At 44.4% G+C, this 19,492-nt stretch overlaps 2 protein-coding genes across 2 annotated transcripts in view; one reads left to right on the forward strand and one right to left on the reverse strand.

Moving 5' to 3' along the window:
- PLEKHA7 (pleckstrin homology domain containing A7) overlaps positions 1 to 126 on the reverse strand; it is a 220,398-nt gene extending 220,272 nt beyond the window's left edge. Inside the window, exon 1 of the mRNA XM_054699393.1 lies at positions 41 to 126. Within this exon, the coding sequence (XP_054555368.1) occupies positions 41 to 126 (86 nt within the window). The remainder of the gene's footprint in view (positions 1 to 40) is intronic.
- Positions 125 to 17,000, forward strand: LOC119254588 (uncharacterized). Its single transcript, XM_054699441.1, has 6 exons — positions 125 to 273; positions 377 to 564; positions 4,336 to 4,422; positions 11,705 to 11,813; positions 14,453 to 14,529; positions 14,707 to 17,000. The coding sequence occupies exons 1-6, from the start codon at positions 125 to 127 to the stop codon at positions 14,772 to 14,774; spliced, it is 678 nt and encodes a 225-aa protein (XP_054555416.1). The 3' UTR covers positions 14,775 to 17,000.
- The last annotated feature ends 2,492 nt before the right edge of the window (positions 17,001 to 19,492 follow it).

The following is a 19,492-nucleotide window of genomic DNA, read 5'->3' on the forward strand; positions in this document are numbered from 1 at the left end:
CCGCCCGCGCCCGCCCGCGCCCCGCACTCCCGCGCCGCACTTGATGAAGAAGACGCGGCCGTCGCGGCACACGCCGTAGGACCAGGGCTCAGGTAGAGTGTCCCGCGCGCCCGCCGCCGCCGCCATGTTCGCTGCGCGCCGCGCCGGGCGGGGGGAGGGGGCGGGAGGGGGCGGCGCGGGCGGCGGGACCCGGGGCTCGGCCGGCGCGGGCTCTGCGGGCGCCCCGGGGAGCTCCGTGGCGCGCGGGCTCCCCCGGGGCGGGGTCGTGGCCGGGTCCCGGGCGCCCCCACCCGCGCGGCCGCCGGATCCGCCTGCGCCTCAGACGCCCCGGACGCCTCGGACGCGGCCTTTGTCCCCGCGCCTTCCCCGCCCCCAGCGCCCCGCGCGCCCCTTTGACCCCGAAACCCCGGGCCCTGGCGGAGCAGAGGGCCTCTGGGGGGCGCCCCGGACAAACTTTGGAAACGGGGCGCGCCCCAGATGCGCCAGTAAACACCGCCCGAGCCCCCCGACACAACTTGTTTCCCCGAGAACCGCACTTCGCCCTGGACCTGGAGCGCGCCACAGGTTACTCCATGTTCCCGGCCGCGGCTTCTTCCGCTGTGGGGGGAAAGTAAATATTAGGGCGCTGCTGTGTAGATTAAGGGGAGGAACGACGACGTAAGGTGCCAGCGAGACCCTGGCACCGTCGACGCACCCGCTGTTAACGCCGGAGCGAGCGGCGTTTTCCCCGGGCTGCAGCGAGGCCCTGCGGGCGGGGCGGACCCACACCTCACACGCCCTTGCGCTGCGGGGTTCACGGGCTTCTTGCCTCTGTTCGTGCCAACTGGTAGAAGGTCCGGCGTTGAGGGCTGGACAGCACCCCGTCTCCATCTTTAGAAGAACCCACCCGACGCCCCGGCCCCCTAACGGGGGGTCTGGAAGGCGCTTTACATGGCAGGACCTTCTCACATTCAAGTCTCTGCTACTGGGGAGCCAGCCCTCTCCTGACCCCTCGGTCCCTTCAGTATTCCATTACTTGTGTGCGCGAAATTGACATTCTTTTTTGTATGTTTCCTTTGTTTAAGGTGTATTTGTCTCCCACACAGTTAAACTTCAGCTGGCTGGGAGGAGGTGCCTTGGTCTCCCACACAGCCATGTCCCCAGCAGCGGGAGCCGCTCCACATTGACACCCATGAGCTGGCACAGCGAGGAAGCAGGGCTCTAGATGTGAGAGCTAGCCTCGGAGGAGCACAGGCTTGTACTGTGTAGAGTTTGGGCACTAGTGACTCAGAAAGGCAGCCTCGAAAGGTGAAATCAGCCAGGACCCCAAAGGTTTTGTTATAGAGCAGTACTGATTTTGAACGGGTTCCTGGCTGTGGGTCCTCACCCGCGCGCTTACAAGGGACTTATTAATACTCCACTACAGGCACACACAAAAGGTTCATAAAAGGTTTATTTACAAGGGAAAAGGAAAAATGTACAACTCAGGGAGAAAAATAGGGAAATAAAGTCTTTAATGCGTCCTACCCAATCCGACGACCTGGAAACCCAAAGTCACTCTCAGAGCTGGCAGAGAGCCAAAATGGGGGACCCCCAAAGCCCACGTGTCTGCCTTTTATATCAGCCTGGCTGCTTAACCCCACCCTCAGGTCCCAGCCACCTTCCCTTTGGTGGTGATGGGATTTGGAGTACCCAGTGTCTTTGGCTTTGGCCTGGGGTGGGGGTGGAGTCCACAAAGCCTGTATGGAATTAGCTTTAGGACATCCTTTTCCCCCTAACAGTTTGATCAGGTTTGACTGGGAAGAGAGCACCCCAGAGAGGAGAGATGGAAGAGCAATCCAGGGTTTTGGGAGGGGAGGAGACCATGAAAGTGCCTTCTTGGAAACAGACAGTGGTTTTGGGGAAGGAGGCCAAGATGAGCTAGAAAGAGGAAATTGGTATGGTTGTGGGTGACCCTGAACACCTGCTTAAGGGGACCTTCTGCCTCTGAGGAGATTCTAGAGCAAATGGCAATAGAAAGTGGTGTTTTTATTGTAAAGAATAATTTAAAATAATATATTAAATGTGCAAGGACATAAACACACAGTTCATAAAAAGTAATGCAAAGGGTTTTTAATGAAAAGATACTCAAAGACTTCATAATAGTAGAAATGCAAATTAAAATTGAGATTAGATGATACTTTTTAGATATCAGATTGGCAAAAATGCACATTATAGAGAAAAGACATTCTCTTCATTGTTGGTGGAACTTTAAAACAGTTATTTCTTGGAAAGCAATTTGGCACAACTATTACAATTTTTTTTTTAATTTATTTTATTTTTTTCATACCAGAACTGGAGTCTAGGCCATAGGTGGGGGGCAGGGAGGGGATTCACCAGACACAGAGTGGGGAGCAGAACAGGTTGATCTACTGAAATGCACTGCTGAGGGGAACAGCAGGTGAGGCTACAGCGGTTGGTGATAGATAGCCCTTTAACCCCTATGCCACCAGGGAGGTCCCATAACTATTACAATTTAAATGCATATATCCTTTAACCTAGCATTTACTAATGGAAATTTATCCTACATTAGTGCTCACACAGGGCACAAAATCTGTATTTAATGCAGCATTATTCATAATTACAAAAACTCTGGAGACAATCTACATTTCTATCAAAAAAAGAATGTGTTCATTAAATTATGCCATACCCCTACAGTGGAATGTTATGCAGCTATCAAAAAGAATGTGATGCAAAAAAGAATGTGATAGAGTTCTATGCACTGACATGGAATGTACTGCAACAGAAGAAACAGAACTACATCTATGATGTGCTGCTGTTAGTAAAGAGAGAACATTATGGCTTCATTAGAATGTTTCTCATTTGCATCTTCCTTGGTGCAATTTGGCATCCACCCAAGGACAAAGTGCTTTTGCTGGGCCTTTAGCATCTAATACTATACACCTGGCAGGAGTCTTGCCCATAGAGCATGAAGTAGCAGGCAGACAAGTCTCAGTCCCAGTGAATTCACTCAAGTCCCCCAGCCCCAGCCCAGTCTCCCCTGGAGAACACTGTCTTAGACAGTCACCTGTGGACAAGAGAAACTTCTTGGGATATTTCAACACATGGGCAACATTATAATGTGGTACAATACATCACACTAATGGAATTAAAGATAAAAATTACACACAGTTACACAGATTGGGACAATCCAGACCTGTCAATGAACCCGAACATGCACATCTTTGGGATGTGGGAGGAAACTTCAGCACCCTGAGAAGCCCCACACAGACCTGGGGAGAACCTGCAAACTCCACACAGTGGTCCCTGCCAGAACTGATTTTTATCCTCGGCGTTATAAGGAAAAAACGTGGAATGAAATGATGTTATTTGAGGACCTGTTGCACTTGACAATTAAATATTTTTAAATATTCTCACCACAAAAAAGAAACAGTAATTATGTGAGGTGATGGTGTTATCAGCTAATGCTATTGTGGTAATAATTTCACAATATACAGGTGCTGCAGGAGGCCTTGATGCCCCAGCCAGATAAGACACTGGCAAACAGCGAAGCCCAAAGGGCCTCACACCGTGGGGCCAAAGCCAAAGGGCCTCACACCGTGGGGCTGAAGATTCCTTGTGCCTCACACCGTGAGGTTAAAAATGTAACATTCCTTCACTTTCTGTTCTTGGTCATAAATAAAAAAAAATTTCCCAAAAAGTACATTAGACACTATATTATATACATCAGTATATTACAAATAAACGGCATAAAAAATTAAAAACTAATTATTAAACAATTTGGCCTACTTGACAATAAAAGACAACTTATTAAATATGCCTGACAAGCATTACAATACAATAATCATAACAGGTCCTTCTATTTTGTTTTCTCTTAAAGTTTCTTGGAAAAGTTTTTAATATAAAACTATTTGAGTTAAGAAATTTCTAGGTAAAAAAAGTTCTGATAACTAAACTACAGCTGGTCTCCGGCTGAAGGTCATGTAAATAAAATAGTCCTTTGATGCTTAGGCTTTAGCTAATAGGAATGCACCGGCGGTTATTCACTGTTTTAAATAATTGTCTGAATAAAAAAATAAATAGCTTTAATGTTAGGTTTGGTTTATTATCTGTTAACCTTAAAAGCTGCCGTCTAGCTAAGACCTGTAGGGGCCAGTAGTCTATGAAAAACATAATATACTAATTGTTTATGCTTTACACATAATAATGTATTCTCTTATTATTATTACTAATAATGAATAAATAAAAACCTGCTGAGTCTCTCGGCAGAAAATACTAACACCTCACCAAGTGTCGGTGTCTCCTCATTCCCTTCCCCTCAGTCCTTAAGTTTTCAGTTCTTTCGTTTTCGCCTAGGCCGTCTCATCCTTTCAAGAACCCCTGACAAGACGTTTTGTCGGAGGCTGGTCCCCGGCAAGTGGCGCCCGAACAGGGACTTGAAAGGTAAGATTTCTTTCCCGTGCGGGGATGGCTAGGATCTGCTCCATAGGGTAGGGCGCATACCCGCCTGTAGAAAAAGCAGGTTTGAGGGAAGCAGTAAGTCAGAACCGTAATAAGGCGAGTGAGTGTCTTATTGCGTGATAAGGCGAGTGAGTGTCTTATCGTTAAAAAGCTATGGGCCATACTGAGTCTAAAAAAAAAGGACTCTTTATTAATATAATTAAGTATACTCTTGCAAAGAGAGGCCTTAAAACCTCTCATGCACAATTGGCTAGTTTCCTAAATTTTGTTAAAATGTGTTGTCCTTGGTTTCCTAGGGACGGTACTCTGGATACAAAAACTTGGGCTAAAGTAGGAAAGGAAATAACATCCTATTATACTCTCCATGGACCAGAAAAGGTCCCCATTGATGCCTTTTCATTGTGGGGTCTGTTGCAAAACATACTAAATCAAGGGTCTAAATTAAAAAAAATAAATAAAAAACTCAAAAAATTACGACTACCTGAGCCTACTGCTTCCTTATCCTTGGAGGACATTAAAGGGTCCTCGGCTAACAGTCCGTCATTAACAAAACAATTGCCTAAACAAATAAATTGCTTTAGCCAGGCTGGAGGCAAAACAAAAAATACAAAACCAAAAGTAAAACAAAAATTGGCCAACTGCATTAAAAAAAGTAATTCAAATTCTTCGGATAATGAAATTGTTTTTCAAAAGTCAAAAATTAATTCTAGAGCCAAAGTTGACCTCTCTACTGAAGCGTCGGCTCCTTTTCATAAATCTATTCCTAAATCTGATTTAATTTCCAGCCCAGACTTGGCTAAGATTGTTAAAAGATATATCAATAATGTGGCTAGAACTAAGACTGATCTCAAGCCTTGTTCTGCAAATATGCAATCAGACCTCTTTAAAAACACAAAGCCTGTGTCCAGGTCAATGCCACAAATGTTGTTTAGTGATTTGGTTGGTATGTCTAAAGCTGGTTTTGCTGGTGCAGTGAGACAAACAAAAAAAAAAGGTAATTTTACCTTTCAATGTTTTCCTGTGCTCAATGTAGACAATGACCATGAGCAGCCTCAATGGGAACCCCTTCCCTTTGAGCTTTTAAAGAAATTAAAAAAAACAACTGCCGATTACGGGGCTACATCTCCTTATACCTTGCAACTCGTAAAATCAGTGGCCAGTCGCTTCCTCACACCCCTTAATTGGCAGATGACGGCTAGATCTAGTTTGTCTGGTGAAAATTATTTGTTGTGAAAGACAAATTTTGAGAAAAAAACACAAAAAATGGTAAAAAAATATAATAATAAAAAAATAAAAATAAAAAATAATAAAATTCTACTTAAAATGGTTTTGGGTCAAGATAATTGGTGTAAAAACAATGTACAAATTCGTATGCCACCTCCGGTCTTTCGTCTCGTACGTAAAGCTGCAGTTGCTGCATGGAGCCGGTTGCCGGCTGGTGAAATAAAAACCTCTGGCCTTGCTAACATTAAACAAGGGCCTGAGAAATCTTATCAAAACTTTTTATCACAATTAATGAATACTGTTCAAAAAACTATACCTAATGCTGAGGCGGCTCACATTATAACTAAACAGCTGACTTTTAAAAATGCTTCACCACCTTGTCAGGCATTGTTAAGACCCATTGTACGAACAGGCGACATTAATAAATATGTTCAAACCTGTTCGGAGGTGACACCCTCGTACCTTCATGGTGTGGCCATTGCGGCTGCCTTAAAGGAACAAACCAACAGCCAATGGTTCGCCTCCCTTAATCAACAAAAAAAAAGAAAAATAAACAAAAATTTTAAAAATTGTTTTTCTTGCGGACAGCCAGGCCATTATAGTAAAAATTGCCCAAACAAAGTAATCTCTATGCCGCCTCCAGCCTTGCCTCAACAGTCTGACATGCCTGTTGCAACAAATAATAGTAAAATTCCTTCTCAAATAATACTTCCAAAAACTATCTGCCCGCGTTGTAATAAAAAATTTCATTGGATGAAGGACTGTCGGTCTAAATATCATAAAAATGGTACATTGTTGCCACCAAATAAAAAGTTTACTGCGGACACCAATCCGACTGTTTTTTCAAAAAACATTTCACAGTCAAAAAACTGGGTAAGGGGCCCGACCCAGGCCCCTCAAATAATTGAGAACCTAAACGACCAAAGCGGCGAACAATTTCTAATCTCGTCCGCAGGGCCACAGGCGGAGCGGGCTTGGACTTACATTCCACCTCCGCCGCAATATTAACTTCTAATCAATCTTACACCATGTTGACAACTGGGGTGTATGGGCCCCCCCCTCCGGGTACTATGGGGCTTGTTTTTGGCCAAGGTTCTGTGTCTCTACAAGGCATAAAAGTAATACCGGTTGTTGTTGATTCTAATTTTACTGGTAAAATAAAAGTTATGCTGGAGCCTCCAATACAAACTATACAAATTCATCCAAGACAAAAAATTACTCAATTACTTTTACTGCCTCTGGTGTCAGTTGGCAATAAAATTGCATCCAATAAACCACAAAGTAATTCCAGTTTTAAATCCAGTAACATGACTTTTTGGGTCCAACAAATTAAAGACAATAGACCGACCAAAGTTATAAAAATTCAAAAAAAAACAATTAAAAAATTGTTAGACACTGGTGCTAATGTTACTTGCATAGCAGGGCGTAATTGGCCTAATGCCTGGCCCACAAAGGCTACGCCTTCTACTTTGGTCAAATTGAGATCAACACAAAATGTGACAAAAAGTTCTCAAATTTTAAATTAAAATAATGGAGAGGTGTCCGGGACCTTTCAACCTTATGTTGTCCCATCTCTTCCTATGACATTGTGGGGAAGAGACATACTCTCTCAAATAAGAGTGCTCCTATTTAGCCCCAATAATAAGGTAACCACTCAAATGTTACAAATGGGCTTTAACCCAAATCAAGGTTTAAAAAAAAAATTAAAGGGCCAAGTATTTCCCATTGAGGTTGCTCAGAAAAAGCCACGACAAGGCCTGGAATATGAATCAAATTTATAAAGAGGGCCATTACAGAGGTTACAGCCGACCCAATTGTGTAAAAAAATAATAACCCAGTATGGGTAAAACAATGGCCCCTGACAGAAAATAAAATCCAGACTGTAACAACTTTGGTTCAAGAACAACTAATAAAAAAACACATTCGCCCTACTACCAGCCCATAAAATACTCCTATATTTGTAATAAAAAAAAATCAAAAAAATAAAAATTATTACAAAACTTAAAAACAATAAATGTCACTATACAAAATATAAAATGCTTGCAACCAGGTTTGCCATCACCTGTGGCCATTCCTAAAAATAAACATATTATTATTATTAATTTACAAAATTGCTTTTTTACCATCCCTTTACATCCCCAAGACTGCAAAAAATTTACATTTAGTGTCCCATCAGTAAATTTAAAAAGGCCGTTTCAACAATATAAATAAAAAATTCTTCCTCAGGGCATAAAAAACAGTCCTACTTTATGTCAAAAATTTGTAAATATGGTTTTGTCATCCTTTAGGGATGAGTACCCTTCCATTTACTGTATTCATTATATAAATAATATTTTAATAAGTAATGCTCAAGTGGACTTGTTAAATCAGGCCTTGGCCCGTCTGGTAGCTTTGCTACAAAGTTATGAACTTGTGGTGGCACCAAAAAAAATTCAAACTTCTCCGCCAATTAATTATTTAAAAAAAATTGTTCGTTCTTTAACTGTAACACCACAAAAACTACAACTACAAACAAACTCTTTACAGACATTAAATAATTTTCAAAAACTACTTGAAGACATAAATTAAATAAAAACTCATCTACAGCTAACCACTGCTGATTTACGTCCACTCATAAATAAAAAAAAATTTCCCAAAAAGTACATTAGACACTATATTATATACATCAGTATATTACAAATAAACGACATAAAAAATTAAAAACTAATTATTAAACAATTTGGCCTACTTGACAATAAAAAACAACTTATTAAATATGCCTGACAAGCATTACAATACAATAATCATAACAGGTCCTTCTATTTTGTTTTCTCTTAAAGTTTCTTGGAAAAGTTTTTAATATAAAACTATTTGAGTTAAAAAATTTCTAGGTAAAAAAAGTTCTAATAACTAAACTACAGCTGGTCTCCGGCTGAAGGTCATGTAAATAAAATAGTCCTTTGATGCTTAGGCTTTAGCTAATAGAAATGCACTGGCGGTTATTCACTGTTTTAAATAATTGTCTGAATAAAAAAATAAATAGCTTTAATGTTAGGTTTGGTTTATTATCTGTTAACCTTAAAAGCTGCCGTCTAGCTAAAACCTGTAGGGGCCAGTAGTCTATGAAAAACATAATATACTAATTGTTTATGCTTTACACATAATAATGTATTCTCTTATTATTATTACTAATAATAAATAAATAAAAACCTGCTGAGTCTCTCGACAGAAAATACTAACACCTCACCAAGTGTCGGTGTCTCCTCATTCCCTTCCCCTCAGTCCTTAAGTTTTCAGTTCTTTCGTTTTCGCCTAGGCCGTCTCATCCTTTCAAGAACCCCTGACAAGACGTTTTGTCGGAGGCTGGTCCCCGGCATACAGGTCTATCAGGTCAACACATGCTACATGTTAAACTTATACAATGTTACGTGAAAATTTTCTGAATACAGTTGAAAAGATAGGTAGGTATAGTTCCTAGATTAAAATACTAGAAACAGGTAAAATGATTGCTTCTGTGAGAGCAATGGAAGGAGATTTTCTTTTCCTTGTGTTCCTTTTTTTTTTTAAGCTTTATTTTACATACAAGAACTGGGGTGTAGGCCAGAGGTGTGGGGGTAATGGGGAGGGTGAAAAGATTCACCAGAGACAGAGTGGGGGGCAGAACAGGTGGATCGACTGAAATACACTGCTGAGGGGAGCGGCAGGTGAGACAGGAGAGGTCTGCTGCGCCATGTGGGTCACCTCCGTGGCCTGGGGTTGAGCTCATGCTTCAGTGTTCACCAGATAGCATGATGGCACTGAGACTTTAACCCCTGCGCCACCAGGGAGGCCCTCCTTGTGTTTCTTTTTGTACTGTTTGATAGATTAACTATTTAAAACATATGTGTAGAATTGATGGTGAGCACCAGCTGGTGGCTGAGGTGGCTGAGGCCTGCTGGTCGAGGCTGTCAGAGATGGACACAGGTCCCATACGATAACTACCTACCTGACCATTTTCCTGCCTGCTGGTGGGAATACCAGCATTCCTGCTCCTCCTGAGAGGGAGCACCACACAAATTACAACAATGCACTGTCCCAGTTTCAATATATACAATCCTTATACTGAAGAAGTGCTCATATGATATGATTCCACTCTCAAAATTAAAAAAAAAAAAGTATACGGATGGAGAATAGAGGTTGCTAGGGGTTAGGGATGTTGATGGGGAGGGGAGTGATGTGATAATAAAGGAATGTCATAAGGGTGATCTTTGCAGTGATGAAATAGTTCTGTATCTTGATTGCAACCGTGACTATATACATACCAATGTCGGTTTCCTAGTTTTGAGATTGTCCTGTAGTTGCATGAGAGGTGACCACTAGGGAACTGGGTAAAGGGTAAAAAAAAAAAACCTCTTTAATATCCTTATCTACTTATATAGGGATTGGCATATTTACGGTAACATAAGTCAGAAAGTGGCTGCAGAGCTATAGGGGAGGGATTAATTGGAAAAGGGTATGGGGAAATTTTTTGGATGATAGATAAGTTCTCTATCTTGTTCTGGATGGCGGTAACACAGATGTGTACTATTGTTAAAACATCCTACTGAACACAATGCCTGTGCATTCTAGTGTATGTAAATTATGCCTCAATTAACAAAAGACTATTCCACCAAAAAAAGAAGTTGGGAAGATGTTCTAGACTTGGGAAGATGTGCTAGATGTTCTAGAACCCAAGAGACTAGACTACTAAATACACAATGCAATCCTTGATTCTAACCTTGTTGGGGCGGGGGGGAGAGACTGTAAAAGGCATCATTACAACAGTTGAGAAAATTAAATATTGAGTATACTATGTATTAGTGAATGTTAATTTTTTTAAAGATCTATTTATTTATACAAGAACTGGGTACAGGCCAGAGGCGTGGGAGGGTGAGAGGGTGAGGCAGGAGAGGTCTGCCGCGCCACGTGGGAATCTCCCTGGCTGGCCAGGAATCGAACCGGCACTACAGAGGCTACGGACAGCCTCACAATGCTGTGCTCAACCCACTGCGCCACCTTGGAGGCCCAGTTAATGTTAATTTTTAAATGTTAAATTTTCTGAGCATGATAATTGTAGTTATATATGGAGAATGCCCTTGTTCTTAGGAGAAGCATGCTGAAATATTTAAAGTGTAAATTTCTATAATCAGGTCTCAAATTTTTCAGGAAAAAATATAAGACACATAGAAAGATAAAGCAAATGTGGCAAAAAATTAACAATCAGTGAATCTAGGAATATGGATACTCATTGCTTATCTTACAATTTTTCTATATAGGTTTGAAAATTTTCCAAATAAAAAATTGGGTGTGAAAAAGATTAAAAAACAAAAATTTCATATTATTCAGTAAAGTAAGGAAAAATGTGAAAGAGTAATATGAAGAAAATCCTAAATATTATTGAGGCTTATAAAACATAACTTGAATAAATGGGAGAGACATGCATAGAGTAGAAAGATTCCAAAATGAGGGGAGAAGGAGAAAAGGAATAAGAAATGTTATGGACTGAATTGTGTCCCCTACCCCAATTCATATATAGAAGCCCTAACCCCCAGGGTGACTGCATTTGGAGATAGGGCCTTCAAAGAAATAATAAAGGGGGCTTCCCTGGTGGCACAAGGCTTTAAGCATCAGCACTGTAAAGCAATCCGCAGCAACTGCAGCACGAGTTCTGTTCCCAGCCGGGAGCTGACCCACATGGCATAGCAGACCTCTCCTGCCTTACCCGCTGCTCCCCTCAGCAGTGTATTTCAATAGATATTCCTGTTCTGCTCCCTGCTCTGTCTCTGGTGAATCCTCTCACCCCCCCCCCCCACACCTCTGGCCTGTACCCCAGTTCTTGTATGCATAAATAAATAAATCTTTAAAAAAAGAAGTAATTAAAAATGATGGGGACTACAATGATGTTAGGGGAAAATTTTTAATTAATAAAATTAATTTTAAAAAGTAATAAAGGTTAAATGAGGTGATAAGGGTCGGGTCCTAATCCACTAGGCCAGTGTCCTAATGAGAATGGAAGAGAGAACAGAGTACTTTCTCTCCACAGAGAGAAAACACAGAGAAAAGACCTTGCGGGAACCCACGAGAAAGTGGCTGTCTGCAGACTTGGAAGCGAGGTCTCACCAGAAACCAGCCTGGACTTCAGTCTTCCGACTGTGAGTTTCTATTGCTTAAGTGGTCATGGCTGCGTTGACTAAGGCAAGAAGTAAAGGTCTTCACCCAAGGACAGGGTCATGTGATGATATAATGTGCACCCAGAGCTATCTAGACCCTCTCCCCATGAAGTGAAGGTATGAGTCAGCTCAGTGCTTCTCCAATTTGAATGGGTATCAGAATTGCCTGGGGCTCTTTGTTAAAATCAGAATTCCCTTCCTTTGATTCTGGGAGGTTTCTGTGAAGCCTGAAATTCTGCATTGATGGGTGTTTCTATTGAAGGTGGTCCCAGACCTCACTTTGAGAAACTCCACTCTCAGGGTATGTCTAGAGTTGAGCATTCAAATTTGCTGCAGGGGAGTAGGTGAGCCCCCATGGAAAATAAATGTGTGTACAATTTCTAAAAAGATATGCAGAAAACATTGTCAACCTCTTGAGGAGACTTATTCTTGTTTTGTTGTGTTTTTTAACCTTAAGCATGTACTGCTTTTTCAGTTAAAAATTAACTTGAAAAGAATGAATTTAATGAACTTAAAATCAGCACATTGTCCAACAAGTAGTGCTGAATGAGTGATAATTCTCTTACCCTCAAACATTTGCTATCCTTTTCCTTCCCTCCTCCCCCCAAAAGTATCTCCAGTCATGCATTTGAGCAACAAATATTAATTTAATACTTTTTTTATTCAAGGCACTGTTCTGACCAAAGACACATAAACAGATCCAGTTTCCTCCCTGCCAGCTTCTGGTCCTCCATCCTCACCTCTGGCAATTTCAATTTTTTAATTCCTACCTCTTTGGTTTTATACAGGACACACATGCATGCGCACGCACACACCCCTAACATGGCTTTACTACCCTCTTCAAAACCTCACCTACATTCCCCCAGATTGTCCTGACCCCCCAAAACAGTCCTCACAGAAGGGCTCATAGGCATCTTGGCAGCTTCCTGCTGCCCTCTGGTGGGCTATCTTGGCATCACAGACCCATGTCCTGTGCCCTCTTTTATGGAGCCTGCTTCTCCCCACTTGGCATCTACTTCCGCTTCCCTGGGTATCTGGGTTTCCTGGAGACTATGGCTCAGAGCTGTGGTCTTTGTGACCCTAAATAGGAGCCAGATCGTCCCTAAAGACCACTGTCTTTGGAGAGGAAATGCTGATGGGTTTAAGGGGCTTGTTTCAGGTGAAATACCTTTAATATACTTCATTTATTCTTTCCTTTAGTCTGCTTTCTGTCTTGTGCCAGAAAATAGAGACATGCAAAAGAAAGATTTAAACAACTATAATCCCACCGCTTCTACTCACATCTGCTGCAGGAAGGGGAAGGGCCGGGTCCCAGGAGATGGCACTCTAGACTTCGCTTTCCCCTCACTGTGTGACCCTGGGCAAGCCTCTTCTTTCTCGAATGCTCATCTTGTCCATACAAAAAATGAGTACCTCAGTAAATTATCCCCCTCTGACGTTCCTCCTCTGATGTTAAGTCAGCGATCGCAGTCCCAGCTGCACATTGGAATTACCTGGGAAAAATTTCAAAGGTCTGCTCCCAACACCACCACTGCCATCACTTCCTCTAATCCAATGAATCCCTGCCCCCCAGGACAGGCCTCAGAAATCGGGTTTTTATTTATTTATTTATTTATTTGTGGGACCCTCACCGGTGGCCGGGGAAACGAACCGGCGCTGCAGAGGCTGCAGGCAGCCCCGCAGCCCAGTGCTCAACCACTACGCCACCAGGGGAGGCCCTTTATTTATTTTTTAAAGATTTATTTATTTATGCATACAAGAACTGGGGTCCTGGCCAGAGGGTGGGGGGTTAGAGGATCCACCAGAGACAGAGTGGGGAACAGAACAGGCAGATCTGCTGAAATACACTGCTGAGGGGAGCAGCAGGTAAGACAGGAGAGGTCTGCTGCACCATGTGGGTTGCTCTCGGGCCGGGGATCGAACTTGTGCTGCAGAAGCTGCGGATTGCTTCATAGGTTGCATCTTAACCCCTTGTGCCACCAGGGAGGCCGGAAATTGGGTTTTTAAAACCTGGGAGAATCTCTCGAATGTCTCTGGTTGAGACTCACCGAGGTTTGTGCTTCCAGATATTTGCATATATGTGCATAGTTCTTCTAGAACAATGGAATCATTCTATGCATTTTGCTCCTTTATTTAGCTGTTGTCTGGGCCACTATCAATTAGACCTTACATAGTTCCAACTTTCAGCAACTGCAAATATTGAAAAGCAGTAGAAGTAGGCTAAAACAAATAAGTAGGGCAAAAGCCTAAAAAGTCCTAAAAAAGGACGAAAGTACTTAAAAATTCTTAGAGGACTGAAAATTGCCATATGAAGCATGAAAATAAATGGCACTAGAGAAAAGGAATACTGTGGGGAGTATTTGTTTTCAATCAAATCAGTGTTTCAATCAAAATGTTGTCTTCACGAGAATGCTTTCAGAAAAATTGCTTTCGGCCCAATCATATGTCTCTGTGTGTGACAGCCAGCAGGAGCTTCCATCCAGCTCCCCCATGTCCTTGGAAGAAGTCTGAGATTCCCACTCCTAGTGAAATAAATGTCAGACCAGCTGCGGGTGGGGGGTGGGGGGACGCGCCAGCAAGCAGTTACCGAGTCTCTCCCCATTGTGTGTGCTGAGCACCAGGCTGCGGGACAGCCCTGCATCCCCTCCACCCAGATCCACAGCCAGGGGATGGGACCGACAGACGCGTACGTCCACACGTAAGTCTGACACGGTGAGGGGCAATAAAAGGGAAAAGGGAAGGGGAGCACTGTCTGTCCATCTTGTAGCCATAAGGCTGTAGAAACTCAGCCTCCCCCTTGGTAAAGTGTGCCAATTATTTTTGCTGTGAAACAAATTATCCCCTAACTTAAAACAATCATTTTGTTTTGCTCAAGGATTCTGTAGGGCAAGAATGCAGATAGAGCATGACAGGAATGGCTTGTCTCTGCTCCAAAACATCTGAGGTCTCTGCTGGGAAGAGTCAGCGTCTGGGGATGACTCAGGGGCTGGAGCCGAAGTCACATAATGCGATCACCCACATACATGCTGGGGAGTTAAGTCTGGCTGTTGTCTGAGCCACAACTGTGACTTTTCAAGGGAACCTACGCGTCGCCTCTGCATGGAGGCCTTGGGGTCAGCCTTCTGACCTGGGAGCTCAGCACGCTAAGCTGGTGTCCCTCTTGCCCTTGCCGGAAGTCCTGAAGTGTCACTTCTCTGCCTTCTGTTACTCACCATCAAGCCACAGGCCTGGCAGCAGATCTGATGGGACAGCAGTTAGACCTCTTGATTGGAGAACAGTAGAATTCCAAGGAGACAAGCAGGATGGGAGATTTTGCTGTGGTTGGTCCTTGGCACAGAGAATCCACCTTGTCCAAGATGGGTACAGGCACCCTGTTTACCGCCCAGCGTGGGAGGCAGGCCTGAGTGGAGCCCTCTAGAGGTGGGGTGGAGGCGCAACTCCTCTCCTTGGGCAGTTGCACTTCACCACACTTCTGGTCTCTTCTCCCTGAGCTCCCGGAAACCAACCAGAGCTTTCCTCTGAAGTTCAGACCAGTATGTATGTCCACTCGACTGACTCAATTTCTGAAAAAATGAAAATGCTGATACGGTCATAGAATAATTGTGAGAATTATATGGATGATATTTATAATGCACTTAGTATAATACTTGAGCATGTACACAATTGCTAAGTGTTAGTTATTTTTATCTACTTGCACATCTTAAAGAAACTCAACTTCTTCAAAACTGTCTTTTGACAAGGTTGGTGGTGCAAGGGGTTAAGCACAGCACTGTGTAAGCTGTCCGCAGCCTCTGCAGAATGAGTTTGATCCCCGGGCAGCCAGGGATCTACCCACATGGCACAGCAGACTTCTCCTGTCTCTCTCACTGCTCAGCACACACCCCTCAGCAGTGTGTTTCAGTGGATCTGCCTCTTCTGCTCCCTGTTCTGTCTCTGGTGAATCCTCTCACCCCCTGCACCTCTGGCGTGTACCCCAGTTCTTGTATGCATAAATAAATCTTTCAAAAAGATTTAAAAAGCAAAACTGTCTTCACAGGCCCTGCCTTGCCTCCTGTTGTCCATGCAGGAAACCTAGTAGGCTCCCCATACCTTATCGCTGCCTCACTCCCCACATCCTACCCAACCCCAAGTCTTAACAGATTGACTTTCTAGATATTTCTCTCATTTGTCCACTCTTCTCCCTCTCTACCCCAACACCTTAGTCTGAACTACAGTCATCTCTCCTTTGGACTCGCCATTGCCTCCTCACTGGCCTTCCAAATTTACTAAGTCCAGTTCCCCCTCCACCCACCCTCATCTGTTCTTCACACAGCAAGCAGCCAGGAAATTTTCAAAATGTAAAGCTGATGATGTCACTTCCCTGCTAGAAGCCCCTTACCCGTGTTGCTCTAGAGAAAAGATAATTCCTTTAAAAGGCCTCCAACATTGGGCCTCATTGTACGTGGTGGGGCAGGATGGGTCACTGGCAGTTCTGTTGGAGCCATCAAGAAAATTCAGCCAGGGTTCTCTTTGCTGTATCTGCTCAAACCCCCAAGGCCTGATGAGGAAATACAGCCTCAATATGTGCTGCCAGTGTTCGTGTCAGTATGTGAAGGACATAGACTCGTGAAGTTTGACTCAGTGAACTTCCTTGAATGGGTTATCCAAGACAGCTGCCTTACAGCAGAAACAATGCTAGGTCTTTGTACTTAAAAAAAAAAAAAAAAAAAAACCCAACCTTGAATGAAAAGGTCTACAGAGTCCTCTGGGTCTGGACCTGCCTCCCTCCCTCCTCCTCAACCCCACTCTCCCTCCCTCATACTCACCTGGCTCCTGCCACAAAGCCTTTGTATACACTGGCTGTTTCTCCTGCTTGGAATGCCCTCACCCCACAGCCCCTTACTGCAGAGAACGGCTCAGCGCCCCTTCCCCAGGGGAGCCTGGTCTGCCCCCACTGGAGTGACTCCCCCACCCAAACATGGCTGGCTCTTGTGGCACCAGGCACATCCCCTTTATAGCACTTTCTACACTTGGCATCTGCATTAGTTTGGAGATTATTTAGCTAATATCTCACTCTTTCAAAACCCTGTCGAGGGCAGGGACCACGTCTGGTTTTGTTCACTGTTGTTATTTGTATGGGTGGATGGATGGACAGACGGACAGAAGGGAGAGGAGGGCACAGGGGTAAGGCCACTGTAAACATTTAGAGGATATTGCTGAATGCAGAATCAGAATCGCGCAGGGTGAGCAGAGCCCAGAAGGTGACTCACAGACACCTGATTTCCTAACCCTCAGGCAGGCACAAGGTCAGAAATGAATCTGTTACAATGTAGGAAAAAGAGATTCAGTCAGGACTAGAAACTTACCCTCCCTGCCCCAGGGCCTCTCTTCTGGAGGTGTTTGAGACCTGATAGATTCATCTGCTTCTAGAACTTAGCATGACATAGTCAGTAGGAGTTTGGAGCCAACCTGGGCCAATCTTCTTTTCCAGGAAATTTCGGCCTGGCAGTGAGATCTTGGGGACAGAGCAGTGAGAAGAGGAAAACAGACTGGCCCAACCTGGCTTCCGTTCTAACTATATGCTCTTCAGATTCCTGTACTGGGTTTGTCCCCTGGGGTGGAGGGTGATAAATCCCTTCACCTGATTGGCTAACTGATCACACCTCCAAGCCCCAGCGCAACTTGCTCAGTGACCCTCCAGCCAAGCACTTTGGCTGCCATTGCACACCCACCACCCAGGCCGACTACCTTCCCTTTCCAGCCCCTAACTCGTCTTACTTCCTTAAAGGCCAAGAAACTGACCTGGATACTGTTCTTCCACGGGGTTGAGAGTGTCACCCCCAGGCTGCTTTGAGAAAATGAGAAGACGTCAGCCTTACTGTTTCTAAAATCTATTGTCCAACCTTTGTGGCCTCATCTTGGCCCTGTGATTTTTTTTTTAAAGGTTTATTTATTTATGCATACAAGAGCTGGGGTACAGGCCAGAGATGCAGGGGTTGAGAGGATCCACCAGAAATAGAACAGGGATCAGAATAGGCAGACAGACTGAAATACACTGCTGAGGGGAGCAGTGGGTGAGACAGGAGAGGTCTGCTTCTCCATGTGGGTTGTTTCCTGGCCGGCCAGGGATCGAACTCATGCTGCAGAGGCTGTGGATTGCTTCATAGCGTGCTTAACCCCTTATGCCACCAGGGAGGCCCTTGGCCATGTGATCTTGGGCAAGAGACTTCACATCCATTTTATTTTATTATTTTTTTTAAAAAGATTTATTTATTTATACAAGCACTGGGTAGTCAGAAGCGCGGGAGGGTGAGAGAATTCACCAGAGCCAGAGCGGGGAGCAGAGCAGGCAGAAGGACCGAAGTACACTGCTGAGGGGAGCAGCGGGCGGCAGGAGAGGTCTGCGCGCCATGTGGGACCCTCCTCCGGTGGCCGGTGGCCGGGGAGCAGCCGGGGATCGAACCGGCGCCGCAGAGGCCGCGGGCAGCTTCGCAACCCAGCGCTCAACTGCTGTGCCAAACGGGGAGGCCCCACATCCATTTTAAAAAAGAAAACTGAGGCAAAGAAAAGTTTAGCCATTGCTGCAGTACGGCATTGCTGGAATGCTCCAGAGAGCTTAAGGAGATAGAAGGGTTTGAGACCCCTAACTAGGGAGTTAGAGATGGTTAGTTCTCAGGCGTGATTTACATAAATAATACTACTAGTTAATATAAGGACTCACAGTTCACAAAAATCAATACTGCCCCTTGAATCTTTGTAAGTTTGCTAACAAATAAGTGTGTTCATTAGGTTTTCAAATAATGTGCCAGACGTCCCAGGGAATATATGGACCTCTGTAATGTTGGGATTTCAGGGCCTGCAACTGGTTAGCTGGAGAGATATAGATCAAGGCAAGGGGTTAGTCTCAAATGACCCTAAAAGAGCACCCTTGAAGACCAATCTTGCTCCAATCTTTGAACTAAAAAACATAGGTGAGGGCCTCCCTGGTGGCGCAAGGGGTTAAGACATAACCTATGAAGCTATCCGCAGCCACTGCAGCATGAGTTTGATCCCCAGCCAGGGAGCTACCCACATGGCAACAGACCTCTCCTGATTCGCCCGCTGCTCCCCTCAGCAGTCTATCCTCCTGTTCTGTTCCCTACTCTGTCTCTGGTGAATCCTCTCACCCCCACACCACTGGCCTGTACCCCAGCTCTTGTATGCATAAATAAATATATAAATATATTTTTAAAAGATTTATTTATTTATTTATACAAGCACTGGCTACAGTCAGAAGCACGGGAAGGTGAGAGAATTCACCAGAGTCAGAGCAGGGAGCAGAGCAGGCAGAAGGACCGAAGTACACTGCTGAGGGGAGCAGCGGGCGGCAGGAGAGGTCTGCGCGCCATGTGGGACCCTCACCCAGTGGCGGGGATCGAACCGGTGCTGCAGAGGCTGCGGGCAGCTTCGCAACCCAGCGCTCAACCACTGCACCACCGGGGAGGCCCCAATAAATAAATCTTCAAAAAAAATAAAAAACATTGGTGAGCGATGAGGACCAATGTTGGTGACCTGTGTGGAGAGCATCCCTGATTAGTGCAAAGCACCTTTTTCCTGGACTAGAAGAGTAGATGTTGGCAGAGCAGGAAGCCCACAGCAACAGAGGACTGTCCCATCCCAGCACTAGGTGGTCTCTGTCCTGA

This window comes from Talpa occidentalis, unplaced genomic scaffold (assembly GCF_014898055.3).
Source record: "Talpa occidentalis isolate TD23 unplaced genomic scaffold, MPIMG_talOcc4v2.1 talOcc4.3, whole genome shotgun sequence".
Lineage (NCBI taxonomy): Eukaryota > Metazoa > Chordata > Mammalia > Eulipotyphla > Talpidae > Talpa > Talpa occidentalis.

Bases quoted from the DNA above. Each gene is read 5' to 3' on its own strand.
- LOC119254588 (XM_054699441.1), top strand. From the start codon at position 125: ATGTTCGCTGCGCGCCGCGCCGGGCGGGGGGAGGGGGCGGGAGGGGGC. The intron at 11,814-14,452 runs GTGAGTTTCTAT...GCTGAGCACCAG, and splicing joins TGGACTTCAGTCTTCCGACT to GCTGCGGGACAGCCCTGCAT. The intron at 14,530-14,706 runs GTAAGTCTGACA...GTTTTGCTCAAG, and splicing joins ACAGACGCGTACGTCCACAC to GATTCTGTAGGGCAAGAATG.